Source organism: Pongo abelii, chromosome 7, assembly GCF_028885655.2.
Source record: "Pongo abelii isolate AG06213 chromosome 7, NHGRI_mPonAbe1-v2.0_pri, whole genome shotgun sequence".
Lineage (NCBI taxonomy): Eukaryota > Metazoa > Chordata > Mammalia > Primates > Hominidae > Pongo > Pongo abelii.
Genome location: NC_071992.2, coordinates 35,320,111 through 35,347,122, shown reverse-complemented (window position 1 = coordinate 35,347,122; position 27,012 = coordinate 35,320,111). Strand labels below are relative to the sequence as shown.

Here is a 27,012-nt window from a genome sequence, read left to right as displayed (position 1 = left end):
CCTCCTGAGTAGCTGGGACTATAGATGCACACCCCCATGCCCAGCTAATTTGTAAAATTTTCTGTGCAGACAGGGTTTCACTATGTTGCCCAGGCTGGTGTCAAACTCCTGGGCACAAGCCATCCTCCTGCCTTGGCCTCCCAGAGTACTGTGATTAAAGGTATGAGCCACTGTACCTGGCCCTCATTTAGTTCATTTTTACAACTTTTTTGAAAAGATCATTCATTTCAGATAGATGAAAATTTTATTTGGAAACTTCCAAAGAATAATATTGCTCCAGCAGCCCACTGCTTTATTCATTTGCTGTAAAAGACAAATAAATCATATTCAGAATTCCTTATGCTGTGGCAAAAGTTGGTTTCCTTAGTGGGCATTGGGGGCCACGTGATCATTATCCATTTTTGATTAAAGCCTGAATCTTTTATTTTCTTCCCAAATTTTATGGGAGTGGGTGGATAGTCCTGGTAACTTTTATTCCATTTCTAAACTCCTTTGAAGCTTAGATAGAAGAGAATGACTCCATATAAAAATCTTGGAATTCAGTCTTCTGATGGCAGAGAGCGTTAAATGGAAGCAGAGTTTTAGATTTGGGATCTGGTTGTAGATTTGTCACTCTCCCCTGATGGGCTATGTGGCCATGAGTAAGTCAATTCACCACTCTGGTTCCCTTCCCCTCCCCTCCCTTCCCTTCTCCCCTCCCCTGCCCTCCACTCCCTCCCCTCCTCTCTCCCCCCCTTCCCTCCCTTCTCCCCTCCCCTCCCTTCTCCCCTCCCCTCCCCTTCCCTCCCCTCCCCTCCCCTTCTCCCCTCCCCTCCCCTTCCCTCCCCTCCCCTCCCCTTCCTTTCTTTTCCTTTCCTTTCTCTGTTACCCAGGCTACTCACTGCAACCTCCACCTCCCAGGTTCAAGTGATTCTCCTGCTGCAGCCTCCTGAGTAGCTGTGAGTACGGGTGCATGCCACCATGCCTGACTAATTTTGGTATTTTTAGTAGAGACAGGGTTTTGCCATGTTGGCCAGACTGGTCTCAAACTCCTGACCTCAAATGATCTACCTGCCTTGGCCTCCCAAAGTGCTGGGATTACAGGAGTGAGCCATCACGCCCAGCCTTGATTTCCTTACTTATGAGTGAGGTACTAGGACTACATGATCTCAATGCTTCCTTTTAGTTTAAAATGTCTGTTTTTTCATGATCACCCTCCTGCAAGACTACATTTATTGAATCTGCGCTATGGCTAAAAGGTGATCTTTTGTTGCAGAATTTTTTTGATGCCTTCTTATTTGGAGAAATCTCCAGCTGCTCTGATGATAGCCTAAGAAGACTGCATGCTGCTTCCTCTCGATGCCAAGCCAGGCCCTCTCACAACTTCGGATCTCAGTCCTTCATGGAGACCTGGTCCCAGCAGGAATGGCAGTGCAGGAAATTGGCGCCCAGATGGTTCTTCCATGTGAAGTTGTCTCGGGCTCTGGGCTGACAAGAGAACACCTGGTAACCAGGTTAGCCCTCTGTCAGCCACCCAGGGCAGGGCAGCATGGTACGGATTCAGAGGAGGAAGCTTTTGGCATCTTGCCTGTGCATCACAGCTACCGTCTTTCTGCTTGTCACACTCCAGGTACCAAGAATGTGGGTTGTGTAGTGTTGATAGCTGGGCCTTTGCCATGTCCCCCCACCCCGTATTTTCTCAAAACTCCAATTATTTCACTTTTTGTTGAATCAGGGGTGTTCAGGATCAGAGTTTTTTTTTTTTCTTTCTTTCTTTCTTTTTTAAGACACAGTACCACTCTGTTGCCCGAGCTGGAGTGCAGTGGCGTGATCTCTGCTCACTGCAACCTCTGCCTCCCGGGTTCAAGCAATTCTTGTGCCTCAACCTCCCGAGTAGTTGGGATTACAGGCGCCCGCTACCACGCCCAGCTAAATTTTTTGTATTATTAATAGAGATGTGGTTTCACCATGTTGGCCGTGCTGGTCTCGAACTCCAGATCTCAAGTGATCTGCCTGCCTTGGCCTTCCAAAGTGCTAGGATTACAAGCAGGAGCCACTGTGCCCAGCCAGGATCAGAGGTTTTCTACTGGGAGGAAAATACCTCCCAGCATTCCTCCCAGTAAAAAACCTCTGGCAGGGAGACCCTTCCATTCACCCCCTGCCCCACTTTTTTAAACAGGTGAAACTGAGGTTTAGTGAATGGACGTGTCAGGCAGAAACAAAGTCATTGAGATACAAGGTGAGTTTGAGATTCTCGTAGGCTCCTGGTTATAGAGAAACAGAAAGTAAAGCTCAGCCTGTCTTCCTGGGTCAAAATTGGATGGCTTCCTCAGAATCTCCTACTGTTATCACTTTTGAAAGACTGCATTCTTGGAGAAGCAAGGACTATTCTGAGAACAAGATAGTCTGTATCTTGTAGTAAGTATAGAACACAGACATCTACATTATAAGTAAATCTTGACATGTGCTTCTAGACCAAGGACTGTGTATGGATGAATGAACTGAAACGTGTGCTTAGTTTTCCTACCTGTAATCCCTTAGTCAGTTATTCTGAACTTCATTCACGGATTTCTATTTATTTATTTATTATTTTTTGAGACAGGATCTCATTTTGTCTCCCAGGCTGGAGAGCAGTGGCGCAGTCTCAGCTCACTGCAGCCTCCACCTCCCTGGGCTCATGTAATCCCACCTCAGCATCTCCAGTAGCTGGGACCACAGGCATGTGCCACGGTGCCTGGCTAATTTTTTTTTTTTTTTTTTTGAGGTGGAGTCTCACTTTGTCACCCAGGCTGGAGTGCAGTGGTGTGATCTTGGCTCACTACTACCTCTGCCTCCCAGGTTCAAGCGATTTCCTGCCTCAGCCTCCCAAGTAGCTGGGATTACAGGCTTCCGCCACCTAGCTAATTTTGCATTTTTTAGTAGAAATGAGGTTTCACCATGTTGGCCAGGCTGGTCTTGAACTCCTGACCTCAAGTGATCCTCCCGCCTCGGCCTCCCAAAGTGCTGGGATTATAGGCGTGAGCCACCACACCTGGCCTAGTTTTGGTATTTTTTTGTAGAGACGGGGTTTTATCACATTGACCAGGCTGGTCTTGAACTCCTGGGCTCAAACAGTCTGCACACCTTGGCCTCACAAAATGCTGGGATTACAGGTGTGAGCCACCATTCCCAGCCCCTTCACTGATTTCAAATTGAAATAAAAATTGGGCAGTGATAGTAACAGTATAGATATCAGCTCAGATAGAATTTGCACCCATTCAGGTACCAGCCATCCATTTCAAAATCCACAGAACTTTTTTTTTTTTTTGAGACAGTTTCACTCTTGTCACCCAGGCTGGAGTGCAGTGGCATGATCTCGGCTCACTGCAACCTCTACCTCCCAGGCTCAAAAAAATCCTCCCAACGCAGCCTCCTGAGTAGCTGAGACTATAGGTGTGTACTACCACACGTGGCTAAGTTTTCTATTTTTTTGTAGAGATGGGGTTTCACCATGTTGCTCAGGCTGGTCTTGAACTCCTGAGCTCAAGCGATCTGCCTACCTGGCTTCTCAAAGCACTGAGATTGCAGGTGTGAGCCACTGCGCCTGGCTTCCACAGGACTTTTTTTTTTGAGATGGAGTTTTGCTTTTGTTGCCCATGCTGGAGTGCAATGGCGTGATCTCGGCTCACTGAAACCACCACCTCCTGGGTTCAAGCAATTCTCCTGCCTCAGCCTCCTGAGTAGCTGGGATTACAGGTGCCTGCCACCACGCCTGGCTAATTTTTGTAGTTTTAGTAGAGACGGGGTTTTGCCATGTTGGCCAGGCTGGTCTCGAACTCTTGACCTCAGGTGATCCACCTGCCTTGTTCTCCCAAAGTGCTGGGATTACAGGCATGAGCCACCACGCCTGGCTCTCCACACAACATTTAAAGGTTATTTGTGGATGTGAGTAGTTGCACTTGTGGGACTGGTAGAAGCTAAGGTGTTCTCTGGGCTTTTTCACTCTGCGGGATCTCCCTTCTGCGTAGGATTGAATGAGATAATGCTTATAAAAGCACTTTGGCAGACAATATGGTGCTGTATTTCTACTGCTGCCTTCTGCCAGATTGGGATTCTGGTGAGAGGCAACATGTGCCTCTTTCCTTGTTTGTGCTGGAGGTATCTAGGACCTGCTGCACAGAAGGCCTGACATTTTCAGCTTTCTGCTGCTTTCTGTGGGAAGTTTTTTTTTTTGTTTTTTGAGACCGAGTCTTGCTCAGTTGCCAGGCTGGAGTGCAGTGGTGCAATCTTGGCTCACTGCAACCTCCGCCTCCTGGGTTCAAGCAATTCTCCTGCCTCAGCCTCCTGAGTAGCTGGGATTACAGGTGCCTGCCACCACGCCTGGCTAATTTTTTGTATTTTTAGTAGAGATGGGGTTTCACCATGTTGGCCAGGGTGGTCTCGAACTCCTGACCTCAAGTGATTCACCCGCCTTGGCCTCCCAAAGTATTGGGATTACAAGCGTGAGCCACCGTGCCTGGCCTCCATTCCTGTTTTTAGGCAAATGTAATACTTTGCCACATGAGTAGGGTAAAGATAGGATAAATAGGAAAAAATCATGCCATGGATCCTTCGTTAGTTTGCTAGCGCTGCTGTAACAAAATACTGCAGATGAAGTCGCTTGCTTCCACAACCAAAATTAATTTTTTTTTTACAGTTCGGGAGACTGGGAAGTCCAAGATCAAGGTGTCAGCAGGGTTCTTTCTTCTGTGGCCTCTCTCCTTGGTTTATAGATGGCTGTTTTCTCCCTGTATCTTTACACTGCCTTCTCTCTGTAATTGTGTGTGTCAAAATTTCCCCTTTTTATAAGGACACCAGTCCTACTGGATTAGGGCCCACCCATTTTAACTCAGTTACCTCTTTGAAGACGCTGTCTCCAAATATAGTCATGTTTTAAGGTACTGGGAGTAAGGACTTCAACATATGAATTTTTTTGTGGTATACAATTTAGCCCATAGCAGATTCTATAACATAAATTATTTAATTAATATTAATCTAAACATGAAAATATTATAGTTACCTACACTTAAGCTAAAACATAGTTCTCTGGAGGAAAACTTAGACATTGTTTTCCATTCACATTTAACTATATTTTGTATAAACTGTCTGTAAATTCTTTGGGTATATATGTATATTTATTTTTTGATTTTACTTTTTAGTTGCATAAATAGTTTAGGAATGTATTTTGGAGTATTTTAAAGCAAATCCAGGACATAATAGCATTTCACTTGAATATATGTTAATATGATTCTCTCACTTTGGAGCTGGGAACTTTGAAAAATATAATGTAACCATATTGCTACTATCACACCCAGCAAAATTAACAATTACTGAATATTCTCCGTATGATAGGCCATGTTAAATTTTTCCCAGTTGTCTCAAAATAAAAAGAATTTTCATAATGAGTTGGGTTTTTTTTTTGAGACGGAGTCTTCCTCTGTTGCCCAGGCTGGAGTGCAGTGGCATGTTCTTGGCTCACTGCAACCTCCACCTCCTGGGTTCAAGTGATCCTCCTGCCTCATCCTCCCAAGTAGCTGAGATTACAGGTGTGTGCCACCAAGCCCAGCTAATTTTTGTATTTTTAGGAGAGACGGGGCATGCCACCATGCCCAGCTAATTTTTTGTATTTTTAGAAGAGATGAGGTTTCACTATATTAGCCAGGCTGGTCTCGAACTCTTGACCTCAGGTGATCCACCCACCTGGGCCTCCTAAAATGCTGGGAGTACAGGTGTAAGCCACCATGTCTGGCCTGAGTTGGTTTTAATTTGGGATAAACAAACCTATACATTGCATTTTGTTGGTGAGTCTCAAGTTTTATGTTTTTGTTTTTTTCACTCTTAAAAGGTTTGGCCAGGCACAGTGGCGCAGGCCTGTAATCCCAGCACTTTAGGAGGCCAAGGTGGGTGGATCACGAGGCCAAAAGATCGAGACCATCCTGGCCAACATGGTGAAACCCCATCTCTACTAAAAATACAAAAAAATTATCTGGGCGTGGTGGTGCATGCCTGTAGTCCCAGCTACTTGGGAGGCTGAGGCAGGAGAATCACTTGAACCTGGGAGGTGGAGGTTGCAGTGAGCCGAGATTGTACCACTGCACTCCAGCCTGGTGACAGAGCGAGACTCTGTCTCAAAAAAAAAAAAAAAGAAAAAAGAAAAAAAAAAAAGGCTTTTCTGCCCCACCTTTTATTCCATGTCATGGACTTGTTAAAACTGGGTCATTTATCCTTTTAACTTTTCTAGAGTGTGGGATTGGCTGATTATGGTTTTATTTAATGCATTCCTTTATTCTGCCATATTTCCTACAATCTGGTAGTGATATCCGAAGGTAATGTCTTTTAAAAAGCTGTTTGGGCCAATGTGATGAAACCCTGTCTCTACTAAGAATACAAAAAAATTAGCGGGGCGTGGTGGCCCGCATTTGTAATCCCAGCTACTCTGGAGGCTGAGGCAGGAGAATCATTTGAACCCGAGAAGAGGAGCCTGCAGTAGGCTGAGATTGCACCATTGCACTCTAGCCTGGGTGACAGAGAGAGACTCTGTCTCAAAAAAAAAAAAAAAAAGTTGTATGGCAGAAGAAGAATCTCTCCTTAAAAGCATCCCTATTATTTGTAAATGAATTTATAACTCACATAGTAGATACTGATCTGAAATGTGGAATAAATTTTACCTTTGGAGTTGTATCCTATGGCTTTCTAAAAGCCTTTCTTTTAAGTGACTGGTTGTACATTTGGGAAGAGGGTCAGATGAGAAGATAGTTTGTGGCTACAAGTCATCTCCCGTGGATCAAACTACTGGGGAGAGCCACATTGCTCCATCATAAAAATGCTGAGAGAGCTATTGGCAACAGGCAGACTTTAGTTTTCAGTGATGGTTCTGCTGCTCTAGTGTTGACTTTGGCATCTCAGGTGATCCATGACTTTTTAAAGCCAATATAATTTCTTACTTCTTCTGGAGTGCTACTTGGCTTTCACTCAGTGGTTTTTTTTTTTGGCCTTGGATACCGTTGAGAATCTAATGAAAGTCACGGGCCCTCCCCAGACTCCATGCAATGCATCAATGATCAGTGGCCTTTATCTAACACCAGGAGCAGCGAGCACATAAAAGAGGTAACACTCTTGGCTGCTAAAAGCAGGACCCGAGGGCTGCACAGGGAATGGCCTCCATGGCCGACTGGTGGAGCAGTTGACACATAGAAATGTAAATGTGCCTTACTTTAACTGCTTTAACACTGTATTTGTTTCATAATCTGACTACTAAACTTTCAGTTACATATGGAGCAGATCAACCCTTTCTCCAGCATATTTCTATAATTAGTGCCATATCAATTATATTAATATCAAATCTTGTTTTTTTGTCGAGATGGAGTCTCCCTTTTTTGCTCAGGCTGCAGTACAGTGGTGCAGTCATACCGCACTGCAGTCTTGAACTCCTGGACTCAAGCGATCCTCTGGTCTCAGCCTCCTGAGTAGCTGGGACTATAGGTGTATGCCACTGTGCTCAGCACAATACCAAATCTTAAAATTTGATGAAAAGGCAGCACTTCTGGAGTTTCTGCTACACTCACCCTGCCCTCCAGATGACTGTTACTGATGTCCAAGCTGTCCAGTGACCCAGACTTAGACTATCCTGGAATAAATTTAAAAATGTGGTTCTAAGTGGGAGTGAGTGGAAGCCCAGTATTTATGGTCTACTATGTTGGTAACATAGACTCTAGGGAATTTTGACATTAGGTATTGTTTCACCATCTCAATGCTATAGTGAGTATTATTAGAAACATAAAACACATGTTATGACTACTTTAATTGTAATAAAAAACCAGTTGGTAATTTATAACTCATTTTCCCTAGAGTGCATTCTCTAGTAGTAGTCAGGTAATTATCCTGTCATAGGTTTCATTAAGAGGCAAAACTGGCCAGGTGTGGTGGCTCATGCCTGTAATCCTAGCACTTTGGGAGGCTGAGGCAGGCAGATCACGAGGTCAGGAGTTTGAGACCAGCCTGGCCAACATAGTGAAACTCCATTTCTACTAAAAATACAAAAAATTATCCGGGTGTGGTGGCTGGCACCTGTAATCCCAGCTACTTGGGAGGCTGAGGCAGGAGAATCGCTTGAACCTGGGAGGCGGAGGTTGCAGTGAGCCGAGATCGCGCCATTGCACCCAGGTGACCGTGCGAGACTCTATCTCAAAAAAAAAAAAAAAAAAAAAAGAGGCAAAACTATTTCTGGATATCCTATAGACTTATGAGATGGAGGGGAAATGTATTTGTTCTAAGTATTTAGTAGAATCATTGGCCATTCTTGTTGGTTGATATTTGGAGGCTGTGTCCGCTCCCTGATCCCTGAAACCTGTGAATATGTTACTTTAGGTGGCAAAAGGGACTTTGCAGATGGGATCAATGTGACCCACTTTGAGGTGGGGGGATTATCCCAAATTATTCATGTGGGCCCTATGTAATCACATGAGTTCTTAAAGATGGAGAGCCTTTCCTGACATGGTCAGAGAGAAGAGGTGACATCAGAAGAGTCAGAGAGATGCAGTGTTGCTGGCTTTGAAGAGGAGGAATGAGGCCATGAGTCAAGAATGGTGGAGGCTCTAAAAGAGAAGCAAGAAAGAGGTTTCTCTTCTAGAGTCTTCAGGGAGGAATGCAGCCCTGCTGACCCCTGGGTCTTAGCCCAGTGAGACCCATTGCAGACTTCTGACTTCAGAACTGTGTGATAACAAATTTGTGATTGATTGATTGATTGATTGGTTTTTGAGACAAGGTCTTGCTATGTTGCCCAGGCTGGAGTCCATTGGTGCAATCATAGTTCACTACAACCTCTAACTTCTGGGCTCAAGCAATCTTTCTGCCTCAGCCTCCTGAATATCTGGGATTACAGGCCTACATCACCACGCCCAGCCGATTTTTTTTCTTTTCTTTTTTTTGACACGGAGCTTTGCTCTGTTGCCGAGGCTCGAGTGCAGTGGCGCGATCTTGGCTCACTGCAACCTCTGCCTCCCGAGTTCAAGTGATTCGATTCTCCCAACTCAGCCTCCCAGGTAGCTGGGATTACAGGCGTGTGCCACCACCATGCCTGACTGATTTTTGTATTTTTTAGTAGAGTCGGGGTTTCACCATGTTGGCCAGGCTGGTCTCAATCTCCTGGCCTCAAGCGATCCTTCCACCTTGCCCCCCTGATGACGCGCTGAGATTACAAGTGTAAGCCAGTGCACCTAGCTTAAATTTGTGTTATTTTAAATTACTGTTTGTGGTAATTTGTCACAGCAGCAATTGAAAACGAGTCAAGGGCTAAATCATCAAGATGAATGAGAGATGTGCAAAAGGAAATCAAACAGTTTGACTCTGGTAATAATTGTCTTCTCTTTTAGGTCATGGTTGAGCTGGGGAAGTTTGAAAGGAAGGAGTTGAAAAGTTCCAGTTTGCAAGATAGACATACAAAAATGGAGGAAGCACCTACGCATCTTAATTCATTTCTTAAGAAAGAAGGATTGACCTTCAACAGGAAAAGAAAATGGGAATTGGATAGCTACCCCATTATGCTCTGGTGGTCCCCGCTGACGGGGGAGACTGGGAGGTTAGGCCAATGTGGAGCAGATGCTTGTTTCTTCACCATCAACCGGACCTACCTGCATCATCACATGACCAAAGCATTCCTCTTCTATGGTAAGCAGGGCTTTCGCCTCTCTCCCTTGTTTGCTGTGGTCTTCCTCCAAAGCTGAGTTACAGTTTACCTCTGAAAAGTGATGGTGGAGCTCCCCTTGAAAACACTTTGACACCCCTGATTTCCTTTGCATTTGCTCTGTGGAAGGCCTGAGCATTTAGCAGATACAAAAAAGAAACAAGCCTGGCTGGGCGTGGTGGCTTCTGAATTCTCTAACACGTATATCTCTGAAGGGTTGGATAAGGGATTATGATCTTCTAGTTGTGCTTTGAGATGAAGCAAAGTTAAATGTTGAGTTTAATTTCCCAAATTGTAACAGAAGCTTCTAGAAAGATTTCCGTTACATTCACAAAAAATATAGATAATATAATGGGCATTTATGTACCTATCACATAGCTTAAGGCATAAAATACTACATGTATAATTGAAAATCTGTATGAGCCCCTCCCTGACCGATCCCATTTCCCTCCCTGATACTCTAGAGGGAATCATGATGTGTGTGTGTGTGTGTGTTTGTGTAACAATCTAAGTATGTTATTTAGACATATAGGAGTTATATATACATGTGTGTTAAAGTTTTTTAAATGTTTAAAACTTTTAAAAAAGTTTTTTAAATGTTTAAATGTTTTAAATGTTGACAGTGGTACAACCACTTTAGATATTGGTTTGGCAATATCTAGTAAATGTGAATTCATACTTAGTAATTCCACTGCTAAATTTATAACCGCATGAAATCTCACATATAGACATGGATTGTTCATTATAGCATTGTTCATCATAAGTAAAGCTTTTAAAGTAACCTAAATGTCCAATAACAGAAAAATGATTAAATGAAGTGTAATATATAAATTCAGTGGAATACTATGCAATGATGAAAATGAACTAGAGCTGTGAGCATGTAACTTTGATAAACCTCAAAACTAAGTTACAGATAGAAAGTTACATATAACACTACTCTACATTGTTTATGTTATTGTTAGAAATCTGTAGTAGAAATTTATTTAAGAATATGTGATGCTACTCTAGGGAAAACAAGTTGTACACACATATACATACATAAACACATGCCTACACATACACACACATATATATATATACACACACACATATATATATACACACACATATATATATACATATACATACACTATATACATGCATATATACACACATATATACTGATATGGTTTGGCTGTGTCCCCACCCAAAATCTCATCTTGAATTGTAATCCCCATAATCCCCACGTGTCAAGGGTGGGACCAGGTGGAGGTAACTGGATCATGGGGTGGTTCCCGCATGCTGTTCTCATGATAGTGAGTGAGTCTAATGAGATCTGATGGTTTTATAAGCGTCTGGCATTTCCCCTGCTGGCACTCACTCCATCCTGCTGCCCTGTGAAGAAAGTGCCTGTTTCTCCTTTGCCTTCTGCCATGATTGTAAATTTCCTGAGGCCTCCCAAGCAATGTAGAACTGTGAGTCAATTAAACCTCTTTCCTTTATAAATTATCCAGTCTCGGGTATTTCTTCATAGCAGTATGAGAATGGACTAATACAATATACATATATATATGTTCATACACATATACACGTATACGCACATATACATATGTACACACATACACATATGTACACACATACACATTTATGCATACGTACGCATATGCATATACATATGCACACACATATACATACATATACATACATGCATATATGCATATATACACACATATACATACACACATACACATGCACATATACACACATATATACACACATATATACATGTACACATGTAGATACATAAATACACTTACACACATACACATACTGTAATTTTTATATACATATACAGATTGAGCATCCTAAATCTGAAAAATTTGAAATCTGAAATGTCCCTGAATCCAAAAGTTTTTGAGCACCAACATGATGTTCAAAGGAAGTGCTTATTGGAACATTTTGGATTTCAGAATTTCATATTTGGGATTCTCAATGGTATAATTCAGGTGTTCCAAATTTAAAAAAAATCCAAAATCTGAAAATCTCCTGGTCCCAAGCATTTCTGTTAAGGGATACTCAATCTGTACATAGGTACATGTATGTGTACACACACACACACACACACACACACACACACACACATCCTTTGTGTGTAGTGTACTTTTTTTTTGCTCCTCTCTCATTTCTCTGGAAGCATATAGAATCTTCTCTTTTTCACCAGTTTGGAAATTTAGTAATAACTGCTTTGGTGTGGGTCTGTCTCCTTTTACTGAAGTGGGAACGTAAATGTCTGGTTGCCAGGAAGCCTACAAAACGGTCTTTAACTTGGTGACTTTTTCGGGACTCACAGATCTACAGAGTCATGCACTTAATTTTGTCAGCACACTGAAGAGTTGGTTTTTCTGTCTGAGATGGACTTATCTCCAACCAAATTCCAAGGAGACTTCTGGTTTGACCTTCCATACCTCAGATCCTGTTACTCTCCAGTGCCCGAAACTATCAGTGACTCTCATGGAGAACCGAATCTATGCTGTCTATTACCTCGGCATTCAAGGCTCTGTGTAATCTGACTCCAGTCTACCTTCCAAGCTCACCCCCCTCTGATTCTACCAACTAAACCTTACGTTCAAAAGTCAAACTGGAATAGTCCCCATTTGAGGCATAAGTCACAAATATTCGTCACTTAGCACCATTGTTCATATAGTTCTGTGTCCTAGATTGTCCTTTTCGTATTTGTCCTGTCAGAATAATCTACTGAATACCTTCCATTTATTTGGCAATATAGATGAATAATATAGTTTCTGATGTCAGAGATTATTATCTTGAGAAAAAGATATGACCCAACTGTAATGCAGGGGCAAATGGTACGTGTACCATGAGAGAAAAGCCAACAAGTCTTTGTGGGGTTTCAAAGACAGGAGAGAGCACCTACTATTGGAGGGATCAAGAAAGGCTTCATAGGCCGGGCACAGTGGCTCATGCCTGTAATCCCAGCACTTTGGGAGGCCGAGGCGAGTGGATCACCTGAAGTCAGGAGTTCAAGATCAGCCTGGCCAACATGGTGAAACTCCGTCTCTACTAAAAATACTAAAAATAGCTGGGTGTGGTCGTGTATCATGCCTATAATCCCAGCTACTCGGGAGGCTGAGGCAAGAGAATCACTTGAACTTGGGAGGTGGAGGTTGCAGTGAGCCGAGATTGCACCACTGCATTCCAGCCTGGGAGGCAGAGCGAGACCCTGTCTCCAAAAAAAAAAAAAAAAAAAAAAAAAAGAAAGGCTTCATAACCCCTTCTTTAAAAAGTAAGAAATTTGAATTTGAAGTGGACCTTGAAGGATATTGGGATTGGATAACGTTGAGATTGGAGGATATTTCAGTATGAAGAACAGCATGAATGGAGGCATGGAGGAAAACAATTATAAGTAATATCTGAGGTACAGCAAGCAGAGTGGTTGGCTATAGCTTAGTTCTGGGTAAGGGAAAGATAAAGATTGAAGGACATATTGGGACCAGAGCTTGGAGAACCTTCAATGTTGGCTTAAGATTTTTCCATCACATCATAGGATGGTGTTGAAGAGTCAGTCCCTGGAGTTAAAACCACCTTTTAAAAGTCAACTCAGGCCAGACGCGGCGGCTCATGCCTGTAATCCCAGCACTTTGCGAGGCTGAGGTGGGCAGATCACCTGAGGTCAGGAGTTTGAGACCAGCCTGGTTAACATGGTGAAACCCCGCTTCTACTAAAGATACAAAAATTAGCCAGGTGTGGTGGTGGGTGCCTGTAATCCCAGCTACTCAGTAGGCTGAGGCACAAGAATCGCTTAAACCTTGCAGTGAGCCAAGATCGTGTCACTGCACTCTAGCCTGGATGACAGAGTGAGACTCTGTCTCAAAAAAAAAAAAAAAAAAAAAATCAACTCGGATATAACACCTACAAACCATTCCTGATTCCTCTCCATCAGATAAAGCCCTTCTTCTCTCAATGCCCACAGAGCATTTTATATCTCCTTTATGTAATTTAATTGAGTATCTACTATATATCAGGCACAGTGCCAATCATGAGGAATACAGAAGATAAATAAGACAGCTATGGCATTTGGTCTTATACTGTATGACCTTCTCTTCCCTAGTGCAGTGTAGAGTTCATGACAGACAACGTCAATTCATCTTTGTTCCTCCTCCCACCCACTGTATATAGCGCACTGCTTTGTACACAGTAGGTGCTCAGAAAATATTCTTAGAGACTTACAGTCTTTTTTTTAAGATGGAGTCTCACTCTGTCACCCAGGCTGGAGTACAGTGACGTGATCTCAGCTCACTGAAACCTCCGCCTCCCAGATTCAGGTGATTCTCCTGCCTCAGCCTCCTGAGTAGCTGGAATTACAGGAGTGCACCACTATGCCTGGCTAATTTTTGTGTTTTTAGAAGAGACAGGGTTTCACCATGTTGGCCAGGCTGGTCTTGAACTCCTGACCTCAAGTGATCCACCTGCCTCGGCCTCCCAAAGTGCTGGGATTACATGTGTGAGCCGCCATGCCGTGCGGAGACTTAGAGTCTTTATGAATAGAGAGACCCATTCTAAACCCGAGAGTCTACCTTCTTTTTTGTAAAGGTGAGAGACTGTGGCTCAGGAGTGTTAGGGATGTGCCAAGATTGCAGTGGTTAGTACCATTGCAGTATACCAGTGGAGAACCAAGGTGTACTGACTCCTGACTGTGTGCTCCTTCACCTAGACCATATTTGTTTTTTGTTGGTTTTGGAGACAGGATCTCACTCTGTTGCCCAGGCTGGAGTGCATTGGCATGATCATAGCTCACTCCATCCTCCAACTCCTGGGCTCAAATGTTGGCTTAAGACTTTCCATCACATCATAGGATGGTGTTGAGGAGTCACTGGAGTTAGAATAACCTTTTGAAGGACAAAAGGCTATTTCCTTTCGTCCTGCCTCAGCTTCCTGAGTAGCTGGGACTACAGGTGCTTGCCGCCATACCTAGTTAATTAATTTTTTTTTTTTTTTGTACAGATGGGGGTCTTATAATGTTGTCCAGGCTGGTCTTGACCTCCTGGGCTCAAGCAGTCTCTCTGCCTCGCCCTCCCAAAATATTGGGATTACAGGTGTGAGCCACTGCACCTGGCCTAGATCATATTTGAATGGACACTCATGACTATAATTAAACCTGAATATTTGGGTCTTGGAATTGCCTAAGGTGCCTGGTTTTTAACAAACGAATTAGAAATTCAATTTATTTATAAGGTCTATTGAGCAAAACAGAATGAAGACAACACACTCTTCTGTCTGAGTGTTCCAAATCCTAATTAAGTAGGTCAATTAAAACTGCAAATGGGATTCTGGGGCAGCAGGATTGAAAGAGAAAATGCTGAAAAAATGATGGAAGTATCAAAAGCTGACCTAATTAAGGATAAAGGAAACTCACAGGATTATGTGGCCTGGAAGTTTTGCAAACGTTTTACATTTGAAATTTTGTTTGTTACCTTTGTAACCTCCTTGTTTTTTCTTCTTCCTAGAGATGAATCATTTTCTGAATATAAACACGTTTCTGGAGGTACTTGTTAAAGACTTTAAGCAGTGAAATATGCGAATACTGTGTCTGGTTTGAGTCTTTGAGAAATGCAAGGATTTAGCTACATTAACAATTCTCTAGCCACCACTGAAGGAGTTGTTATTTTTAGACTAGTTTATTGAAGTGAGGAAGAAAAGAATAAAGTTTTTTTTCCTTTGAGATGGAGTCTCGCTCTGTCACCCAGGCTGGAGTGCAGTGGCGCCATCTCAGCTCACTGCAAGCTCTGCCTTCTGGGTTCACGCCGTTCTTCTGCCTCAGCCTCCGGAGTAGCTGAGACTACAGGCACCCGCCACCACGCCTGGCTAATTTTTTGTATTTTTAGTAGAGATGGGTTTTTACCGTGTTAACCAGGATGGTCTTGATCTCCTCACCTTGTGATCCGCCCAGCTTGGCCTCCCAAAGTGCTGGGATTACAGGCTTGAGCCACTGCGCCCGGCCTGGAATCACCATTGTAGTCCTCCATGACCCGATGTGGTAGAGAGCAGGTGTTCTAGTTGAAAAGGTCTCCCGAGTGATGAAGTATCTCTACATACACCATCTATGGATGACGAATTCCCAGAGACTTGTAATGAAATACATTTAGAACAACTGAGAGCAGACCTAGTCGATGCTTCCTTTGTTTCAGAGCATGCTTCAGGATTTCTCAGTGCCTTCCTGTGATCACCTATAAATAAAAAGAGAGGCATACCCAGATGGGAGCCTGACTGTTCAGACAGGGCCTCTCAAGGGTCAGACCTCTGCTGCAGTCCTCATTCTTCAATGTCTAGTCAGTTTTTTCAGTTCACCAAGAATCAGTAAAACTTTAATGAACTGAATGCCATTGACCTACATAGGAGATTCATGCTTATAACAAAAAAACAATTTGTTGGTGTCTTTTCATGGGAACAGGAGTACTGATGTTTATTGTTCAGGGTACCTAGTCCTGATGATCAGGTTAGACAGAAAATGGCATTAGACTCATGAGGTTGCTTAGTGAGCTTAGAATTATAGTAAACACTTGAGCAATGGACCATCCAAGAAATGAGAAAGCCTCATTAGCTTCCTTTGTCTCTAACAAACGAGCAGTAATAATGATCACTGTCATTAATTGATACCTACTCTGTGCCAGGCACCAAAGGGACACTCTCTAAGTATTCTCTCTTTTATTTTTTATTTTATTTTTTTTAGATAGGATCATGCCTTGTCACCCAGGCTGGAGTGCAGTGGTGTGATATTGGCTCATTGCAACTGCTGCCTCCTGTGTTTGAGCGATTCTCATGCCTCAGCCTCCCTAGTAGCTGGGACTAAGGGGTGCATCACCACACCTGGCCAATTTTTGTATTTTTAGTAGAGACGGGGTTTCACCATGCTAGCCAGGCTGGTCTTGAATTCCTGACCTCAAGTCATCCACCCACTTCGGCCTCCCAAAGTGCTGGGATTACAGGCATGAGCTACTGCACCTGGCCACCAGTTGTATCTTTTTGCATTCCCCAGCTCAGACCCCTTCCCCACTGGAAGGCTGCCGTGGTCCTTCTGCTCTATGCCCTTTCCTGGTTCCTCATCTCCTTCCCTCTCCAGCTGCTTTCTGGAGCCTGTCAGAGTTGCAGTGAGGACAGGGAGGAGAATGAAGGAGACAGGACATTTCTTAATTGGCTGGGTGGCTTTATGTCCTCTGAACCTAGTAGGTGGTTGGAGCTGGTGTCTTTGGGTGGGTCTGGCAGGTGATGCAAGTGAACTTTTTTTATTCTGGGGTGGTTTCCTGGCATTTGATATTTCTTTGCTGGACTTGTTGCTTTTATAGTTTCTTTTCCTAGGAAGCTGCATCTCTGCTCTGGGTAGTCATATGGGACAGCTTCCCAGCACCTGGCATTTTGCAGACCACAGCCAGCTTCTTTCTGCAGAGGTCTCTGGTCTCTATGTCCTCATGGTTACTTTGGAATCTTGATATCTGTCCTTTTAGTTCCATCTCAACAGTCAGTTCTAGAATGTCTCTTTGGAAGGTCACCATTTGCCAGGTCCCTTCTGTGTTGGAGAAGCACAGAAATGGAACAAGTACAGTCCAAGATGATTATGTCATCATTGATGGGATAGCAACCTTGATAGATTTCCTTATACTGCTACCCCTGGTGGCAGTACTTGTACTGGGTATCTCCTAAGGCTTCATAAGTGATGTATCTATGACCCATTCTCATGGGGGGAGATTTCTGCTGATCTCATCCATTTCATGTTGATTCTTACTAGTTTTTTTCTCCAGAGGTTAGCTTTATTTTGGAAACTGTGCATTGAATGCAGATAGTAGGTAATTGTCATTTATAGTGTGCCAGATTTAAGACTTTTTGGGAAGTGGCAAAGAAATGGGCTTAGAGTGTTTGGCAGTAACAAAGTTGGACACAAAAATGAAGGTCATGGCTAGGCGCAATGGCTCACACCTGTAGTCCCAACACTTTGGGAGGTCAAGGCAGGCAGATTGTTTGAGCTCAGGAGTTTGAGACCAGCCTGGACAATATGGCAAAACCTAGGCTATACAGAAAATACAAAAATTAGGCGAGCATGGTGGCGCTTGCCTGTAGTCCCAGCTACTCTGGAGGCTGCGGTGGGAGGATTGCTTAAGCCTGGGAGGTGGAGGTTGCAGTGAGTTGAGATTGCGCTACTGCACCCTAGCCTGGGCAACAGAGTGAGAACGTGTCTCAAAAAAAGAAAAAAAAAAAGAAGATGAAGGTCATAACTGAACAATAGATTTTATATATATCTACTCCAATCAGATACTTTGTTTAAAATAGACATTCCATTTTTATTTAAATAAATAATAATAATTATTTTTTTGGGGATGGAGTCTTGCTCTGTCATCCAGCCTGGAGTGCAGTGGCGCGATCTCAGCTCACTACAACCTCTGCCTCCTGGGTTCAAGTGATTCTCCTGCCTCAACCTCCTGAGTAGTTGGGATTACAGGCGCATGCCACCATGCCCAGCTAATTTTTGTATTTTTAGAAGAGACAGGGTTTCCCCATGTTGGCCAGGCTGGTCTCAAACTCCTGACCTCAGGTGATCCACCCGCCTTGGCTTCCCAAAGGGCTGGGATTACAGGTGTTAGCCACTGCACCTGGCCCAAATAATAATAATAATAATAATAATAATAATTTTTTTTTTGAGATGGAGTCTCGCTCTGTTGCCTAGGTTGGAGTGCAGTGGCGTGATCTCAGCTCACTGCAAGCTCCGCCTCCCGGGTTCACACCATTCTTTTGCCTCAGCCTCCCAAGTAGCTGGGACTACAGGCACCCACCACCACGCTGGGCTAATTTTTTTGTATTTTTAGTAGAGATGGGGTTTCACTGTGTTAGCCAGGCTGGTCTTGAACTCCTGACCTCAGGTGATCCACCCACCTTGGCCTCCCAAAGTGCTGGGATTACAGGCGTGAGCCACTGTGCCTGGCCAGAACCATTTATTTATTTATATTTTATTTTACGAATTTTACAGTCGTAGTTTGATCTACCTTATCTAGATTGTTATAGGGCACAGATTCGAGTCCCCTGGCCTTTGAGGAATGTGAGTGCCAGAGATCACTTGCCCACTGTTGAGAACCAGTGTCTGTTTCTCAACCAGCTTTGTGTTATATACTTTTTCATATGTTGGAACGCCCTTGAAATATTAAAAATTTTGCTTACTAGTGAAAAAAATGACCCCTCAGAAGGAAGTCAACTACATGTACTGTTAATGGAAATGAAGATAAAAGTCAAGTGTTTTAAAACAGCAGTTTATTAGGCAGCAGATAGTAATTTAAATAGATTAAATTGTAGAACATTGGACTAACTTGATGGTTTGCATCTGTGTGAAATGGTTCATGTGACTCCATTTTTTTTGAAGAAATCATATGCTATAATGGTTGTGATCTGGGATAACTTGAGGGTGTCTCAGGATGTATCCCTTGCTACTATCAAAGTCTGTTCTTTATTCATTTATACAACTGGCATCTAGAAACCTATTATGGGTTAGGTGCGGGGGGTTTATAGTGGCAAACAAAACAGGCTCTGCCCTCATGGAGCTTATGAGATATGTACACAGCATGCCACCAGATAGGGATGAGCATTTTGACTTTAATTAATTAATTAATTAATTAGTTTTTTGAGAGAGGGTCTTGCTCAGTTGCCCAGACTGGAGTGCTGTGGCATGGTCATAGCTCACTGCAGCCCGGACCTCCCAGGCTGAAGCAATCCTCCTGCCTCAGCCTCCTGAGTAGCTAGGACTATAGGCGCATGCCACCATGCCTGGCTAATTTTTAATTTTTTACAGAGACATGGTCTCAATATGTTACCCAGGCTGGTTTTGAACTCCTGAGCTCAAGTGATCCTCCTGCCTCAGCCTCCCAAAGTGCTGGGATTACAGGTATGAGCCATCAGGTTCTGTCACATTTTGACTTTAGACAGAATGATCAGGGAGGTCTCTCTGAGGACCTGACATTTGAGGCAGAGACTTGAAGAGGAAGCAGTTTGAAGGTGGAAGGAAGAGAAAGAAGGCAGCATGAGATGAGATTTGAATGGGAGTCAGGAGCCAGGCCATCAGGGTTTCATCAGAGTGGGAAGTTTGGATATATTCTTTTTTTTTTTTTTTGAGACGGAGTCTCATTCTGTCGCCCAGGCTGGAATGCAGTGGCACAATCTTGGCTCACTGCAACCTCTGCCCTCCAAGTTCAAGCAGGTCTCCTGCCTCAGCCTCACGAGTAGCTGGGATTACAGGTGCCTGCCACTGCGCCTGGCTAATTTTTTGTATTTTTAGTAGAGACGGGGTTTCACCATCTTGGCCAGGCTGGTCTTGAATTCCTGACTTTGTGATCCACCCACCTTGGCCTCCCAAAGTGCTGGGATTACAGGCATAAGCCACCGCGCCCGGCTGAAGTTTGGATATATTCTAAGTGCCTTGGGAAAATATCAGGAGGTTTAAAGCAGGGATGATATGATCTGATTTTTATTTTGTTTGATTCCGATTTATGATTTAAAAAGATCCCTCTGACTTCTCCACGGAGAACCGATTAGAATAGGAACATGGAAACAACACACAGTTTCTTTCTTTCTTTCTTTTTTTTTTTTTTGAGACTAAGTCTCACTCCGTTGTTCAGGCTGGAGTGCAGTGGCGTGATCTCGGCTCACTGCAACCTCTGTCTCCCAGGTTCAAACGATTCTTCTGCCTCAGCCTCTCCAGTAGCTGGGATTACAGGCACGCACCACCATGCCTGCTAATTTTTTGTATTTTTAGTAGAGATGGGGCTTCACCATGTTGGCCAGGCTGGTCTTGAACTCCTGACCTGAAGTGATCCACCCGCCTTGGCCTCCCAAAGTGCTGGGATTACAGGCATGAGCCACCACTCCCAGCTGCAAAACACAGTTTCTATTCAATAAGTGGAAATGATGGTGTCCTGGATTAGGGTGAGATGCAGAGGAGAAGGAAGTGGTAGTTTTGAGATGTGATTTGAAGATAGATACTATGTCTTTTTTGTGGGTGATATGGTTTGGCTGTGTCTCCACCCAAATCTCATCTTGGATTGTAGCTCCCATAATTCCCATGTGTTGTGGAAAAGACCCAGTGGGAGACAATCGAGTCATGGGAGCGGTTTCCCCCGTGGTAGTGAATAAATCTCACGAGATCTGATGATTTTATAAGGGCTCTCAGTCTCTCTTGTCTGCTTCCCCTTTCTCTTGGCTCTCATTCACCCCTTTCACTTGGCGCTCTCATTCTCTTGCCTGCCACCATATAAGACATGCCTTTCGCCTTCCACCATGATTGTGAGGCCTCCCCAGCCATGTGGAATTGTGAGTCTATTAAACCTCTTTTTCTTTATAAATTACCCAGTCTCGAGTTTGTCTTTATCAGCAGTGTGAAAATGGACTAGTACAGTGTAGGCGGACTAGTACAGTGTGGGAGAGGAACAGGGTCTTGCTCTGTTGTCCAGTTTGGAGTGCAGTGGTGCAAACAATGCTCACTGCAGTTTCAACCTCCTGTGCTCAAGCAATCCTCCTGCCTCAGCCTCCTGGGTGATGGTACCTGGCACTACAGGCATGCGCCACCACACCTGGCTAATTTTTAAATTTTTTTGTAGAGACAGGGTCTCCCTATGTTGCCCAGGTTGGTCTTGAACTCCTGGGCTCAAACGATCCTCCTACCTTGGCCTCCAACAGTACTGGGATTACAGGCATGAGCCACGGCATCTAGCCAGATTTTATGTCTTGCTGATGGCTTAATGGTATCTGTTTTCATATATACAGGTATATATATATATATATATATATATATATATATATGAAGAATTAACTGAGGTTATTTATTTAACCTCTTGACTTTTCAGACGCTTTGTTCAACCTCATGTTATCAATTTAACACAACTGTGTTGCATAAAAAACCTAAATGCAGTTATTCATTTCCTTCCTGACGGGCATAAAAACGTCAGTAAATTATTGATCACAAAATATTTTGCTTCCATAGGCATATAAATATTTAATCCTTAAGGTAATTGACATCTACATATTTTACCTTCCTGAGTACAGGCATCTAAATTTGACATCAAATCGTTGATAACTATATATTTCGGTTGCATGTGAGGACCCGTGAAAAAATTTAAGTGTGCAACTGTTAGGCAGTCATATAATTCACAGCCCAAAACTTTATATCTAAAAATGTAAATACAAATTCCTTAGACGCCTTTATTTTTATTATTTTTTATTTTTTTGAGATGGAGTCTCGCTCTGTCACCCAGGCTGGAGTGCAGTGGATGATCTTGGCTTACTGCAACCTCTGCCTCTCTGGTTCAAGCGATTCTCCTGCCTCAGCCTCCCAAGTAGCTGGGACTACAGGCATGTGCCACAATGCCCAGCCAATTTTTGTGTTTTTAATAGAGATGAGGTTTCACACTGTTGGCCAGGCTGGTCTCGAACTCCTAACCTCAAGTGATCTGCCTACCTCAGCCTCCCACAGTGCTGGGATTACAGGTGTGAGCCACCATGCCCTGCCTTCAGACTCCTTTTTTAACTGATGAAGCCATTTAATCAGTACATCTAGAAGAAAAACATCCACAGGCATTTATATGTTTGTTTGGTTTTTTTCCCCTCCAGTAAAAGTGTCTTGAAAGCTGGCAGTCTGCTTTTTTTTTTTTTTTTTAATTTGTTATTTTAACTGAGCCTCTGCTCTGTGACTGATGCTTCAGTTTTCTCTGTATTAGCCAGGGTAGTTTGAGTTCCATTATGGGTACAGTGCTAGGGAAGCAAGAGTGAGGGGGAAAGGGAAGTGATGCTGGAAAGGAAGAAAAAGGATGTAATGCACTCACATGTTCATCATAGCACTGTTCACAAGAGCAAAGACATGGAATCAATCCAGGTTCCCATCCATGGTGGATTGGATAAAGAAAACCTTCATATACACCATGGAATACTACACAGCCATAAAAAATAACAAAATCATGTCCTCTGCAGCAACATGAGTGCAGCTGGAGGCCGTTATCCTAAGCAAATTAGAATTAATGCAGGAGCAGATACTGCATGTTCTCTCTTATAAGTGGTAACTCAACATAGGGTACCCAGGGACATAAAGATGGCAACATTAGACACTGGGGACTACTAGAGGGAAGAAGGAGGGAGGGGGGCAAAGGTTGAAAAGCTGTTGGGTACTATGCTCAGTACCTGGGTAACGAGATCATTCATACCCTAAACTTCAGCATCATGCACATGGACATCCTGATTCTAAAATAAAAGTTGAAAAAAATTGGCCGCTATTTTAGCATTTTGTCAGAAGCGTCCATGCTGCGAGGAGGAGGCCCTGCTGATTTCTGTGCTGGCTGTGGTCAGGATGGTGAAGCTGTTCATTGGAAACCTGCCCTGGGAGGCTACAGAGCGGGAGATTCGCTCACTCTTCTAGCAGTATGGGAAGGTGCTGGAATGTGGCATCATTAAGAATTATGGCTTTGTGCACGTAGAAGACAGAACTGCAGAGGAAGATGCCATACGCAACCTGCACCATCACAAGCTTTATGGGGTAAACATCAGTGTGGAAGCCAGCACGAATAAGAGCAAAACCTCACCCAAGTTGCATGTGGGCAACATCAGTCCCACCTGTACCAATAAGGAGCTTCCAGCCAAGTTTGAGGAGTATGCTCTGGACGGTTGTTGAATGTGACATTGTGAAAGATGATGCCTTCTTACACATGGAACGGGCAGAGGATGCAGTGGAGGCCATCAGGGGCCTTGATAACACAGTTTCACCGTGGGATGTGTGTGGGCTGAAATTCCGAGCTGCGGTTATGCATGAGAATACACCCTTCATGGTACCCAGTCCCCGGGACGTTCTCAGCTTGGTGCATTCAGTCCCTCAGGAATCGTGGACCTTAATTTACCTTGCTAAGTTGAGACCTTCTCTTCCTTTCCTTTCCTCTCCTGCCCATTTTCGTGTTCTTCTGTCCTTCAATACTTCTGTAGCTTCCCATTCATGTTCTGTTCTCCCAGCAGGCCTCATTGTGTGCAGAAACCATGGTGGGGGCTGTGCTCTCTCCTCCGTGCCTTCTGCGCCTGTTGGATTTGGGAATGACTGTGGCAAGAGTCTCGCTGCCCCTGGGTCTTTTTTTGGTCCAAAGGCTAGACCTATAGAGTTGGATCACTTGTTTTTCTCTCCGGTGAAATAAATGGTTTTTCAACTTAAAAAAAAAGTTGAAAAAAATTATATAAAAACAAAATTAGGCTGGGTATGGTGGCTCAGGTCTGTAATTCCAGCACTTTGGGAGGCCGAGGTGGGTAGATCACCCGAGGTCAGGAGTACGAGACAAGCCTGGCCAACATGGTGAAACGCCATCTCTACTAAAAATACAAAAATTGTCCAGGAGTGGTGGCACACACCTGTAATCCCATCTACTCAGGCAGCTGAGGCAGGAGAATTGCATGAACCAGGAGGCAGAGGTTGCAGTGAGCCAAGATCATGACACTGCACTCTAGCCTGGGTGACAGAGTAAGACTCTGTCTCAGAAAAAGAAAAAAAAATTGTCTGGGCGTGGTGGCTCACGCCTGTAATCTCAGCCCTTTGGGAGGCTGAGGTGGGCAGATCATGAAGTCAGGAGTTCGAGACCAGCCTGGCCCATATGGTGAAACCCCGTCTCTACTAAAAATACAAAAATTAGCCGGGTGCGGTGGTGTGTGCCTATAGTCCCAGCTACTCAGGAGGCTGAGGCAGAAGAATCACTTGAACCCGGAAGGTGGGAGTTGCAGTGAGCCAAGATCACGCCACTGCCCTCCAGCCTGGGTGACAGGGCAAGACTCCATCTCAAAAAAAAAAAATTAAATTAAAAACTAAATAAAATTAAGCAAGATATAAATAAATTATGAGTAAAATATTAAAAGAAAAGAGCATGTAGATGGCAGTTTCACCAGGAAGCATAGTCATGAGAAGTCTCTGGAAAGGAAACATGTCTTGGATGGGGAGGAATGAATAAGAAAATATTTTTCAGGTACTCCCTGTCTCCTTCCTGTCTTTGATTGATCAAAGTTTGCCCCAGCACTCTGGGTCATGTTATTTTGTTCCTTGGACAGCCACTGGGAAAACTAGAGCCAGTGACAGCATCTGCACCACTAGCCAGTGAGCCAGTGCACCTGCACCTGTGTCCAGCCAGCCTCTTATTATCTGGTGGCAGTGGCAGGAAGACCCCAGGAGGCGACAAGGCCCTTTCAGGTGATGTGGGAATCCCTGGGGAGCGAGGAGCTGCCCTGCAGTGGCTTTAGCAGGGGTGGAGGTGCACATCAGTGAGCCTCACTCTGGGGAGGGTTGGAACCTCCTCTCTGGGGCCATAGCTGATTCCAGGTGGTCCTCCTGGAGTCACCAGCAGCACTGAATGGAAAGCCAAGGTCTAGTGCCCTGCTAAGGGGCTCTCTCCAGTTCTATAGTGGGGCATGAGTGATCATGGGAAGGGGAAAAAACGTAATAAAATAGCTTTTATGCTTATTTGGTTTGTTTTTAAAGAACCCACAGAGCTACATTAAACCCTAGGTCCTAAGTAGCAGGGTCATGAAAAAGGAATCAGTAGTGGCCTTCCCATTAGCTGGCCTTTCCATCACGCCCTCTGGGACTTCCTTTCTCCTCCACACTTTGGGATTATGGGAGTGGGAGGGGTGCCTTGGTGAGGGATGGAAAGAAAAAGCTAGGAAGAGCAAAGACAAGAAGATGAATAAGAGAATCAGATTCAAGAGGGTCCTGTAAGTAAAATGCTTCATGTGGACTTGCTGCAGGGCAACTTTTGTTTTTTTTGTTTTTGAGATGGAGTGTTGCTCTGTTGCCCAGGCTGGAGTGCAGTGGTGTGATCTCGGCTCGCTGCAACCTCTGCCTCCCGAGTTCAAGCGATTCTACTGCCTTAGCCTCCCGAGTAGCTGGGATTACAGGCATGCGCCACCACACTCAGCTAATTTTTATATTTTTGGTAGAGACAGGTTTCACCATGTTGGGCAGGCTGGTATCGATCTTCTGATCTCGTGATCCACCTGCCTCGGCCTCCCAAAATGCTGGGATTACAGGCATGAGCCACTGCACCTGGCTTTTTTTTTTTTTTTTTTTTTTTTAAGACAGTGTCTTGCTCTGTTGCCCAGGCTAGAGTGCAGTGACACAATCTCAGCTCACTGCGGCCTATACCTCCTAGGCCCAAGTGATCCTCCCACTTCAGCCTCCTGAGTACCTGGGATCACAGATACGTATCATCATGCCTAGTTAATTTTTCAAATTTAGTTGTTGTTTTTTTTTTTTTTTTTTCCCGAGACTGAATCTTGCTCTGTCACCCAGGCTGGAGTGCAGTGGTGCTATCTTGGCTCACTGCAATCTTTGCCTCCTGGGTTCAAGTGATTCTCCTGCCTCAGCCTCCCGAGTAGCTGGGATTACAGGTACCTGCCACCATGCCCAGCTAGCTTTTCAATTTTTTTTTTTTTTTTTTTTTTTTTTTTTGAGACAGAGTCTCGCTCTGTCGCCCAGGCTGGAGTGCACTGGCGCAATCTCTGCTCACTGCAAACTCTGCCTTCCCGGTTCACGCCATTCTCCTGCCTCAGCCTCCTGAGTAGCTGGGACTACAGGCACCTGCCACCACACCTGGCTAATTTTTTGTATTTTTAGTAGAGATGGAGTTTCACCGTGTTAGCTAGGATGATCTTGAACTCCTGACCTCAGGTGATCCACCTGCTTCGTCCTGCCGAAGTGCTGGGATTACAGGCGTGAGCCACTGCGCCCAGCCTCACATTTAGTTTTTGTAGAGATAAGGTCTTCCTATGTTGCCCAGACTCTGCAGGGCTATTTTTGAAAAGAATTGTTTAATGAATGATTTTTTTTTCTTTTTTGAGACTGAATCTCACTCCGTTGCCCAAGCTGAAGTGCAGTGTTGTGATTTTGGCTCACTGCAACCTCTGCCTCCTGGGTTCAAGTGGTTCTCCTCCCTCAGCCTCCCAAGTAGCTGGGATTACAGCTGGGATTATGGTTAATTTTTGTATTTTTGGTAGAGATGGGGTTTTGCCATGTTGGTCAGGCTGGTCTTGAACTCCTGACCTCAGGTGTTCTACTTGTCTTGGCCTCCCAAAGTGCTGGTATTATAGGTGTGAGTCACTGTGTCTGGCCTTAATGAATGATTTTAAGTACTTCTATATGCTACAAGGAAATTTATCAAAATTTAAAGGAGCAGTGCAAATTTCCTTTGAAGAGCTTGCTTAGACCTTGGTTATTTTGTTTATCATCCTGAAATTTCTTTTATAATAAAAAATGAATGTGGAATTAGTTAAAATATTTTAATATATCTTTTTGATAG

General features: G+C 44.0%; 1 protein-coding gene and 1 pseudogene across 10 annotated transcripts in view; both read left to right on the top strand.

Moving 5' to 3' along the window:
* Nucleotides 1-27,012, top strand: part of FUT10 (fucosyltransferase 10) — a 100,223-nt gene that overhangs the window by 10,929 nt on the left and 62,282 nt on the right. For 5 of the 10 annotated variants that reach the window (XR_010141086.1, XM_054561415.2, XM_054561414.2 and 2 more), the window contains exons 3-4: nucleotides 1,256-1,609; nucleotides 9,369-9,663. Coding sequence is in view for 8 of the 10 variants with exons in the window: in XM_054561415.2 (XP_054417390.2) it covers nucleotides 1,529-1,609; nucleotides 9,369-9,663 (376 nt within the window). In the remaining 2 variants the exon portion in view is untranslated. Of the gene's footprint in view, nucleotides 1-1,255; nucleotides 1,610-2,113; nucleotides 2,219-9,368; nucleotides 9,664-27,012 lie in introns of those variants that run through there. The other 5 variants (XR_010141087.1, XM_063726604.1, XM_063726605.1 and 2 more) reach the window with 2 other exon arrangements.
* Nucleotides 16,416-25,775, top strand: LOC129060950 (uncharacterized; annotated as a pseudogene).